General features: G+C 39.0%; 1 protein-coding gene across 1 annotated transcript in view; it reads right to left on the reverse strand.

The window, feature by feature from the left end:
* LOC124605330 (serine/threonine-protein phosphatase 6 regulatory ankyrin repeat subunit B-like) overlaps positions 1-12,240 on the reverse strand; it is a 353,003-nt gene that overhangs the window by 230,531 nt on the left and 110,232 nt on the right. The window contains exon 6 of the mRNA XM_047136936.1: positions 6,558-6,866. Coding sequence (XP_046992892.1) covers positions 6,558-6,866 — 309 coding nt within the window. The remainder of the gene's footprint in view (positions 1-6,557; positions 6,867-12,240) is intronic.

The raw sequence follows: 12,240 nt of genomic DNA on the forward strand, positions 1-12,240 counted from the left end.
AAGAGCCTGTGACAACAATATCATACAGATAATTAATGCAACCCAGGACAGGCATAGTCAATTGCTCTAAAATTGTTGGAAAATAGCAGGTGCCCTAGTCACACCACAAGAAATGTGCAAATATTGATAGAGACTAAAATATGTATTCAAAACCAGAGCTCACCAAGACTCTTCATCCACAGGAACCTGCAGATATGCTTCAGACAAATCAATTTTAGAAAAGTACTGGCAACCCAATAATTTTGCCAACTGTTGCTCATGCTATGGGAGAGGATACATATCCACAGTCAACTGCACATCAGCAACAGTACTGAAGTCACCACAAAGGCAAAGTTTTCCCAACGGCTTCCAAACTACAACCAGCAGAGACAATCATTCACTGGTCATAGCAGGTTGTACTACCACTAGAGATTTAGGTCTGTTCAATTCTGCCTTCATTTGATCTTTCAAGGTGGCAGGAATAGGATGCACATGACAAAAATGAGGCTGAGCAGTGTATTTCAAAGAAATGTAAGCACAAAAAACATAGCACACCCTATACCTTCTGAAAACAAGACTGAAAACTCCCCACATAGTGTCTCCAATTGAGAATATGGTAGCTGGTCAGACACAAGGTGAAATGCATTAGTGATAGACAACCCAAATGTGTGAAATGCGTCCATCCCAAACAAGTTCCAAACACTGGCATCAGCAACCACCAGAAATGTAATGGAATAAACCACTGACTTGTAAGAGGCAGATGCCATAAATTGTCCCAATAGTGCAATGTTCAGCTTCCACATGACTGGTGTCAATGCCAACAAGCCTAAATTCACATATGTTTGGGAATTCAGTGTCAGTGTAGCATTTTTGTTGACCTATAGCTGGACCACTTGGTGAAAAATACTTAACTCGATAAGCAACTTGGGAGTTACAAACATTGGAATCACACAGTTTATGTCCATTTCCATATGTTAAGCAACCTTTGGCAAACAACACAAGGAAGTAATGTGGCCTTTCTTCTGGAAAGCATTACAAATAGTCTAGCACTTAGTACATGCCAAACAGAAAGTACAAGATGGGATCAGAGAACGGTGATGCTGGTGCTGTGGCAGTTGTGGTTATTTGGGCTGGCCTTGGTCTGTTCAGAGCTAGACCCAAATTTTTACCTCCTCCACTGCCGCTTCCTTGTGCAAGCTATCTGTCATCCTAGTGGGCACATCTTGTAACACTACTGCCACATTGCCCCATGCTTCAATTTGGTCACTCGCTGCCTGAGAAACTATTTAGAAAACTTCACCCAAAAGGGGGTTTTCACAGAGTAAAGTCTTCTGGCATACTTCATCTACAGCTAAGCAGATAACTGCATCATGCCCCATAGGGTCTGGATAAGAGACATTATGGGCGTAGTAATGAGCTGACACATATGGCTAAGTTTGACTGCCCAGGCCCAGTGTGACTGGTATGTTTCCTTGTGGCATCAGGAGAATTCAACTCATGCTGGTATGGCATGCGTTAATTTGCTGGACAATAAACTGCACATGTGATCAAAAGTAAGAGCTGCCAGTTCTTGTAAAGGGGCAAGCTGACATAATAATTGATAAACTTTATGCGGAATCCATGAGAGGAATAAGGCTTTGCACAAATTCAATTCTGTTATGCCAAAACCCAAAAAAATGCTGTCTGAGTCTTTTTCATAAGCTTCCCAATTCCTGGCTTAATCATCATAAGGAGGAAAAGTGGGTGGACAGACAAGTGGAATTGTCTTCTGTCTGTTAATGTAAGCTGACGCAGTGGTCACTGTCGAAGTAAAATGTTCTTTCAGAACCAATCCAAGTAACATAAATACAGTTTTATTCACAAACCTCAGAACTATAATGAAAATAAGCCTCTCATTACTCTACATGTAACAAGAGTACAGAATCAAACCAAAAGTGCAATATAAGTGATACACAGAACAACTGATGTGAGCAGTACAAACTAAAAGAGTGTAGTGAGAGTGAGTAGGCACAGTTCTCCATGTACACAGGCATGAGTCACCAGTAGACAGAATGGCAGAGACTATGCTGTGTGCATACTCCCTACAGGTGGGCTTTAGTGGCTGGTGCATGCTGATACAGTTGGCAGTTGATTTAAGTGCACACACACGGCAACACAACACTTGGAGCACTCACACTCACTAGTAGCAGGATATAGCAGTTCATTACTCCAATGAAAATAATTTGAAGACATGTTCAATTGTAAACAATTTAACTGAACATTACTGTGTTCATCTTTGAACAGTGCACTGCCAAAAATGCTTTTCAGACTATAAGACTTGAGTCATGCATGTGCCACCAAATAATTTCAACCACAACCAAATAAGTAACACTACAAATTGGTGGCTAAACAGGCACTCAAAAAGTGACAATAGGCCAGAGTTTTCATTCAACTTATTTTGTTCATTTGATAGTTATCAAGACCTGTTACTTGATTTATTTTGCACTCCATTGATATGTTCAGTTCAGCTAAGTTTTCTTAAAGCTTTTGCACCTGAGAAACATTGCTCATAGCTTCAGAAAAGGTGTGTGTGTGCTCAAGGCGTCACCAAGTCATGCGGAACTTCTTGCGTAGGCAACAGACTGTGCTGCTGCAAAATGTGGTGCAAATCTTAGTAATATACTGGTAAGTGTGGAGAGACTCATTAATATAGAGCACATTCTTTTGATAAAATATGCTAATTATTACAGTTCTTATGCTCCACATAAAAATTTGAAATGTGTGAAGTCTGAAGATGAGAGATTCTGGTCAAAACAAGAAGTGTTCGTGTGAAAATTTGTGTTCAGTACCATATATAGATAAAATGCTTTGTTCCACATTCTGGGTAAGAAAATGAAACTAAATAAGGAACACAAAAGTTTATTTTTCTTATACAACATACACCACTTTTAAAGATGTCACCATTTCAAAGGCAGTCTCCACTGCCAATGAACTGTTAAGTTCACTCTCTAAATGTGTCCATGACTATTCGCAACTGTTGTCAGAATGAAAGTGACTTCATCTTACATTGCTTCCTTTATTTGTTTGATAATTATGAAGTGAAATACATAAACTTAGCTTTTATAGATCCTGAATGTGAATGCACAACATTTCTAATGCACAAGGCTCTAGTCACATTATTGAGCTATTCTTAATAAATAAACACAGAAAAATTTTGTTTTCTTAAGCAACTGCCGTTTCAATGACTTCTAAACATGATCTCCAACTTCTTATATAAGTTTACAAGTGAGGTATTTTCTTTAGACTTTACATATCCAACTCCTTCCATCTATCAATATAGCAAGGAACATTCTGTCACAATGTAAATACTTTAGGAGAAAAGGAGACCTCACTGACCAGCATAAACTGACAAGCACACACAAGAAAGAATGAAAACTTTGCTGGCTTTCAGAAGTAATCCTTTGACAAGCTAGAGTACACACACCTCTGCTTCTACATTTTGCCGTCTGGATATTGCTGGGATTACTGTTTCACAGGTGAACTGTGGTATGGGTTGTGTAGAATCAGTGCAAGGAAGCACACCCTCTCCCACCCCAGTCATCCGATATCATCATAGTCTTCAGCAACTGAACCATATCCCCCATCAAAATGTTGATTATTATCATGCACTGAAATGATGGACATCCTACCCATGATCCTGCCCACTCCTCTTAAAGCAGTATTCCATTGTCCACCTAACCTACACAATAGCCTGGTCCGTCACTATGCCATTCCCATTCCCAACCCCTTGCCATAGGGGTCATATCCCTCTCCAATACCTAGGTGTAAGAGTTGTCTGATTTACCCACCTAGCACATCCTACTCCTGTCTTGTCATGGGTATATCCTACCCCATCAGAGTTTAGGTCACCTGTGAAAGCAGCCATGTCATATACTACCTTTACTGCAATCAATGCGCAGCATTTTATGTGGGCATGACCACCAACCAACTGTCCACCTGAATGAATAGTCACCACAAAACGGTGGCCAAGAGTAAAGTTGACCAAACAGTAGCACAGTTTGCGGCTGAGCATATATTGTCCATGCTAACTGTCATATTTTTCACTGTATGTCTATGAAAGAGGTAATAGAGACATCTGACAGTAATGCGAATGAGGGTATCTCCATTTATACAGACAAGGACAGAGGATGATGTTGGACTGCAGGCATGTACATCAATGGCGGATTCATTGTAGGTGTCCTCTGACTACTAAAATTCACCTGGGAAGGACGTATAAGCAGTGTATGGAGTTTTTTTAAACATTTAATACCAAATTTAGTCATGGCGATAAAGACAAAGAAAGTAAGGTTTCAGGGCATTTTGATTTGAATGCCAAACAAATGCCAATTTTCAGGTCCTACAACATTAAAGATGAGATCACATTTTTTAATAATAAGTTTGCTATTGCCATTCTATATAAGGTGGTTACATGTGCATACAGATTTAATTTTGGCTTGAAAAGGGTTACTAATGGTACAGAAGCTAATAAAAAGTGTTTGAAGGACAAGGTCCAAAGGAACATCAGTTGTGTATTAATAATAAGTTGGATAAATTTAGTCTTCAAGGATTTGAATCTGCTGATGTTTCTTGGTGGAGGTACACTGGTTAAAATGCTTAGAAGTGTATTGGACAAAGTATGCCCAAAACACCTGTGTCTGAAGATATATATATATAAAGATGATGAGACTTACCAAACAAAAGTGCTGGCAGGTCGATAGACACACAAACAAACACAAACATACACACAAAATTCAAGCTTTCACAACAAACGGTTGCTTCATCAGGAAAGAGGGAAGGAGAGGGAAAGACGAAAGGATGTGGGTTTTAAGGGAGAGGGTAAGGAGTCATTCCAATCCCGGGAGCGGAAAGACTTACCTTAGGGGGAAAAAAGGACAGGTATACACTCGCGCGCACACACACACACACACACACACACATATCCATCTGCACATACACAGACACAAGCAAAGAGTTTGCCTTTACAAATGTCTGCTTGTGTCTGTGTATGTGCGGATGGATACGTGTGTGTGTCCAAGTGTATACCTGTCCTTTTTTCCCCCTAAGGTAAGTCTTTCTGCTCCCGGGATTGGAATGACTCCTTACTCTCTCCCTTAAAACCCACATCCTTTTGTCTTTCCCTCTCCTTCCCTCTTTCCTGATGAGGCAACAGTTTGTTGCGAAAGCTTGAATTTTGTGTGTATGTTTGTGTGTCTATCGACGTGCCAGCGCTTTCGTTTGGTAAGTCACATCATTTTTGTTTATATATATATATATATATATATATATATATAATAGAGGGAAACATTCCACGCGGGAAAAATATATTTAAAAACAAAGATGATGTGACTTACCATACGAAAGCGCTGGCAGGTTGATAGAAACACAAACAGACACATACATACACACAAAATTCAAGCTTTCGCAACAAACTGTTGCCTCATCAGGAAAGAGGGAAGGAGAGGGAAAGACGAAAGGAAGTGGGTTTTAAGGGAGAGGGTAAGGAGTCATTCCAATCCCGGGAGCGGAAAGACTTACCTTAGGGGGAAAAAAGGACGGGTATACACTCGCACACACACACATATCCATCCACACATATACAGACACAAGCAGATATACATATATATAAAGAATGACAATGCAGAAATTTACTGCAGTTCAAAGCCTTAATTTAGAATGTTATAGTACCCTCACACACACACACACACACACACACACACACACACACACACACACACACATATATATATATATATATATGTGTGTGTGTGTGTGTGTGTGTGTGTGTGTGTGTGTGTGTGTGTGTGTGTGTGTGTGAGGCTACTATAACATTCTAAATTAAGGCTTTGAACTGCAGTAAATTTCTGCATTGTCATTCTTTACTCCTACCAGGACCACAAAAACTAAACAGATAATCTAAGAATTGTACTCCCGCAACCTAATGATGAATTTCTGAATACTGTGGCACTAACATTTTATAGAAACAAGATCAATGCCTCAGTTGCATTTTTGGTACTGGAGGAGCTGTGGTTCTACAAGCCAAATTTACAACAGCTTATTCACAAATTTAGGGACAGTTACAGAATCTATGTTTTTATGTCTAATACAATTTGATGGCTGCTTCACAACCCATGCCCTCTGGATCCTTCCCTCCAGCAACAGCATTCCTGAATTACATTTGATGATTGTTATCCTTGCAACATATCCTACACTCCCATAATCCTCCTGGCTTCTGTCTTCTCTAACCTGCTGCCCCACACCCTATACCCAATAGTTTCCTCCTTCTCTGTCCTAGGACTCCCTCCAAATCTATGCCTCCATGTCATCCTCTCCATTAGCTGCACCCCACAGGCTCCAGCACCTATGTGCCACATGTATAGCCTGTACAACCACGTCTCCCCTGACTCACTAACTACCTGTTCCCAACCTGTCCTGTTGCTTCCCACCTCTTTTCTCTCTACCCATTTCATTCCATTTACTTGACCATCCACCAGACATTTGTTTCACAAAGTGATGCCTGTAAAATAGTTCACATACAATGAAAAAAATAAAAAAATACTTACATCACGTGAGCCTTTCTCTACAGCAATACATAAAGGTGTCTTTCCTTCTGTATCACATGATTTGGCATCTGCACCAGCTTCCAATAGGAGCCTCACTACGTATTGCATTTCCCAATGAAGATGGAAATCTGAAATAGCTCTGTGTATTGGTGTCTGCCCTTTCTTATCAACAGAGTGTGTGAAATCTTTACATTTTTCCCACAAGTACTCAAAATTTTCCTTGTTTCCCAGTGTTCTATGGAGTGCAGTCCTCCCAAGGACATCCCTTTTTGAAAGATCGGCTCCAGCATCATGAAGTAGCATTAAAACCTGCAAAATGCAGAAGTGTCTTTGAAACTTAATTCATAAATATATAGCAATATGTAGAAAACAAGCCAAAGAAATGTATAACAATCATTCTGAGAGTCTGGTGAGTCATCAAAAGATGTGGACTTAAGATCAGTATGATATATTACAAAAATGTAAAAAGCCATTGCATGATTCACATGCAGACTGCAACTCTTCATCAGAAAATTCAGCTATGGATGACCTGGATGAGCCTTGTAAATGAGTTTAGTGATTAAGCTAATCAAGGACGTACCCAGCAAGTGGCAGGAAAGGGCAGCTGCAACTTCCTAGGAAAAAAACAGAAAGAAAGAAATAAAAAAAAAATCTTTGAAAATGGGACTGTCATACTGCCCATCAGAATAAAACAAATGAATCAGTTTAGTATCAGTTTGAAGAAAGTCCAAATGCGTAACGAATACTACCTGGCAGCAAGTGAACAAAGAACATCTTTCATGAAATCTCAAAACTGTTATGTAATTCATTCCAAAATCATCATGATGCTCCCATCTCCCCCCCTCCCCCCCCCCCCCCCTGCTCCCCAATCCCTCCCCCAGAAAAGGCCCTGGAAACTTCTAGCAGCTAACTTATTGCATACACACAGAAAATCAGTGGGCCTAATTTTAGAGTTAACTATATCAAAAGGAAAATTCAATCAGTTCTGGTCTGCACTGTAGGTGTGTTCAGCAAGCTGTCACCTGGCTGCATTTCTGTAAGTTATCCAAACATTTTATACACCACGAAAAATACAGGTTTCACAAACTGTTGTAAGATTAAGAGTTATATTGACTGCTGTGAACTAGTTAATAAGCCAGTTAGTTTTATATTCCATGGATCATTTGTACGATTAATCATAATGGGGTGAAATCAGACTTAGCTTTGCTGTCTGTCAGACACTTCATATTAAAGACTAAGTGATAAAAATTTTGGTGGTATCACTGTGAGCCTCGTTTTGTATTAAAGACAACATAAATATGTAAAAATGAACATCATTTTTACTTCATGTATAGTAAGTATGTACATCATTGCTCCTTTTAGCAGGTTATTTACAATGACTTCTGTGAGGGAATAAATCTACTGTAAAGTGACAGTCAAAATGCCTAACTCTGGAAACAGGTCTACAAGATGATCATGCTTGAACAGTATATATTATTCTCACAATACACTTTTTAGCAATGAAAACACTTTTTCCTGTAGAAAAGTTAACCCACAGTATTATTCCACAGGACATTATTCAGTGAAAATATATGAACAGAGTCAGTTTGATAACATTTTCCACACAAGCAACTTAACATTCAACATGTCCCATCAGCCCACTCTCTACCCCCCCTCTCCCCCCCCTTTCCCCTCTTACACATTCACCTTTGTCAGCTTTCACAACTAACTACAGTATGCATTTATACAAATCTTGCACTTCACATGTACCTCTCAGTATGACACCCCAAGCAGCCACTAATAATTATGATATGTCATGTAGAGAAATCTTAGATTTGTGACACCTCTGTCACTACTCTCAACTTGCCACCGCAGGTGCCAGCTTGTGTCACTTGGACCTTAAACTGGCCCTGTAAACAAAGTATGTTAAATTACTTATTTGCCTCTGCCCAAGATCTGCAAAGATTGAAAGTGTGAATGCAGTTGACCTAATGTGTTTTAGGAGTTAAAGGATGTGTGTTTTCGAGTTTAAGTTCTTATCGATATGGACACATTAAGATTATGAAGCTTCCACCCTAGCTATTATTTCTTCACAGTGTGTTACATTTGTCATTGTTGTAGTATCTCTTGATATGCTGAACTAAAGACACTGTGTTTTCTTTTTAAATGGAAAGGGAGACCACCTGTAGAGAACCACTCAATAATATTATTAAGAAAATTATACGCCATTTATTCTTTTGTGACACATATGTCTGGACTGATTACAGTGCTAGTGTCATATGCAAAAAGAACTAATTATGCTTGTTTTATATTAAATATAAGACCATTTACATGTATGAGAAAGAGTAGTGGACTTAAGATTGAACCATTTTGTAGCCCCTCCAGGAGGAAAATCTCTTCTTCTTACATTAGTTCAGTATTAAGTACAATTGTCTACATTCTTTTGGTTAAATACAACACTATTCATTGGTTGGCTATACCACCAGTTCCATAAAACATCAATTTATTTATGAGAGTATTGTGATTTAACACTTAAATGTCTTAGATGGATCACTGAAAGTACCAACCACTGCAATTTTGATATTTAATGCATGTAAAATTTAATGAGTTTTTACATGATAAGATGGGCTATGACTCAATAGCTTAGGCTCTATTAAATTAAGAAAAATGTTCACAGACATGAGTAAAATCTTAAAAACAAGGGAAAATGATACATTCTGATTGGGGTAAAAAGAGAAGGTAAAAACTGAAAATAAAAGGTACGGGTACCAAAGAGGGGATGCACATGAAATTACAGTAAAAAACTTCCCTTCTGATGCACTGGAATATCAGTGGCTTATCTGCAGAACTAGCATGTTGTTGTTGTTGTTGTTGTTGTTGTCTACAGTCCTGAGACTGGTTTGATGCAGCTTTCCATGCTACTCTATCCTGTGCAAGCTTCTTCATCTCCCAGTACTCACTGCAACCTACATCCTTCTGAATCTGCTTATTGTATTCATCTCTTGGTTTCCCTCTACAATTTTTACCCTCCACGCTGCCCTCCAATGCTAAATTTGTGATCCCTTGATGCCTCAGAACATGTCCTACCAACCGGTCCCATCTTCTTGTCAAGTTGTGCCACAAACTCCTCTTCTCCCCATTTCTATTCAACACCTCCTCATTAGTTATGTGATCTACCCATTTAATCTTCAGCATTCTTCTGTAGCACACATTTCGAAAGCTTCTATTCTCTTCTTGTCCAAACTACTTATCGTCCATGTTTAACTTCCATACATGGCTACACTCCATACAAATACTTTCAGAAACGACTTCCTGACACTTAAATCTATACTCGATGTTAACAAATTTCTCTTCTTCAGAAACGCTTTCCTTACCATTGCCAGTCTACATTTTATATCCTCTCTACCTCAACCATCATCACTTATTTTGCTCCCCAAATAGCAAAACTCCTTTACTACTTTAAGTGTCTCATTTCCTAATCTAATTCCCTCAGCATCACCCGACTTAATTCGACTACATTCCATTATCCTCATTTTGCTTTTGTTGATGTTCACCTTATATCCTCCTTTCAAGACACTGTCCATTCCGTTCAACTGCTCTTCCAAGTCCTTTGCTGTATCTGACAGAGTTATAATGTCATCGGCGAACCTCAAAGTTATTTCTTCTCCATGGACTTTAATACCTACTATGAATTTTTCTTTTGTTTCCTTTACTGCTTGCTCAATATACAGATTGAATAACATTGGGGAGAGGCTACAACCCTGTCTCACTCCCTTCCCAACCACTGCTTCCCTTTCATACCCCTTGACTCTTATAACTGCCATCTGGTTTCTGTACAAATTGTAAATAGCTTTTCACTCCCTGTATTTTACCCATGTCACCTTTAGAATTCGAAAGAGAGTATTCCAGTCAACATTGTCAAAAGCTTTCTCTAAGTCTACAAATGCTAGAAATGTAGGTTTGCTTTTCCTTAATCTTTCTTCTAAGATAAGTCGTAGGGTCAGTATTGCCTCACATGTTCCAATATTTCTGTGGAATCCAAACTGATCTTCACCGAGGTCGACTTCTACCAGTTTTTCCATTCGTCTGTAAAGAATTCATGTTAGTATTTTGCAGCTGTGACTTATTAAACTGATAGTTCGGTAATTTTCACATCTGTCAACACCTGCTTTCTTTGGGATTGGAATTATTATATTCTTCTTGAAGTCTGAGGGTATTTCACCTGTCTCATACATCTTGCTCACCAGATGGTAGAGTTTTGTCAGGACTGGCTCTCCCAAGGCTGTCAGTAGTTCCAATGGAATGTTGTCTACTCCTGGGGCCTTGTTTCGATTTAGGTCTTTCAGTGCTCTGTCAAACTCTTCACGCAGTATCGTATCTCCTATTTCATCTTCATCTTCATCTACATCCTCTTCCATTTCCATAATATTGTCCTCAAGTAAATCGCCCTTGTATAGACCCTCTATATACTCCTTCCACCTTTCTGCTTTCTCTTCTTTGCTTAGAACTGGGTTTCCATCTGAGCTCTTGATATTTATACAAGTGGCTCTCTTTTCTCCAAAGGTCTCTTTAATTTTCCTGTAGGCAGTATCTATCTTACCCCTAGTGAGATAAGCCTCTACATCCTTACATTTGTCCTCTAGCCATCCCTGGTTAGCCATTTTGCACTTCCTGTCGATATCATTTTTGAGACGTTTGTATTCCTTTTTGACTGCTTCATTTACTGTGTTTTTATATTTTCTCCTTTCATCAATTAAATTCAATATTTCTTCTGTTACCCAAGGATTTCTACTAGCCCTCATCTTTTTACCTACTTGATCCTCTGCTGCCTTCACTACTTCATCCCTCAGAGCTACCCATTCTTCTTCTACTGTATTTCTTTCCCCCATTCCTGTCAATTGTTGCCTTATGCTCTCCCTGAAACTCTGTACAACCTCTGGTTCTTTCAGTTTATCCAGGTCCCATCTCCTTAAATTCCCACCTTTTTGCAGTTTCTTCAGTTTTAATCTACAGTTCATAACCAATAGATTGTGGTCAGAGTCCACATCTGCCCCTGGAAATGTCTTACAATTAAAAATCTGGTTCCTAAATCTCTGTCTTAACATTATATAATCTATCTGATACCTTCTAGTATCTCCAGGATTCTTCCATGTATACAACCTTCTTTTATGATTCTTGAACCAAGTGTTTGCTATGATTAAGTTATGCTCTGTGCAAAATTCAACCAGACGGCTTCCTCTTTCATTTCTCTCCCCCAATCCATATTCACCCACTATGTTTCCTTCTCTCCCTTTTCCTACTCTCGAATTCCAGTCACCCATGACTACTAAATTTTCGTCTCCCTTCACTACCTGAATAATTTGTTTTAGCTCATCGCACATTTCATCAATTTCTTCATCATCTGCAGAGCTAGTTGTCATATAAACTTGTACTACTGTAGTAGGCATGGGCTCCATGTCTATCTTGGCCACAATAATGCGTTCACTATGCTGTTGGTAGTAGCTTACCCACACTCCTATTTTTTTTATTCATTATTAAAACCTACTCCTGCATTACCTCTATTTTATTTTGTATTTATAATCCTGTATTCACCTGACCAAAAGTCTTGTTCCTCCTGCTACCAAACTTCACTAATTCCCACTATATCTAACTTCAACCTATCCATTTCCCTTTTTAAATTTTCTAACCTACATGCCCGATTAAG

The sequence above is a fragment of the Schistocerca americana genome, chromosome 3, assembly GCF_021461395.2.
Source record: "Schistocerca americana isolate TAMUIC-IGC-003095 chromosome 3, iqSchAmer2.1, whole genome shotgun sequence".
NCBI classification, from domain to species: domain Eukaryota; kingdom Metazoa; phylum Arthropoda; class Insecta; order Orthoptera; family Acrididae; genus Schistocerca; species Schistocerca americana.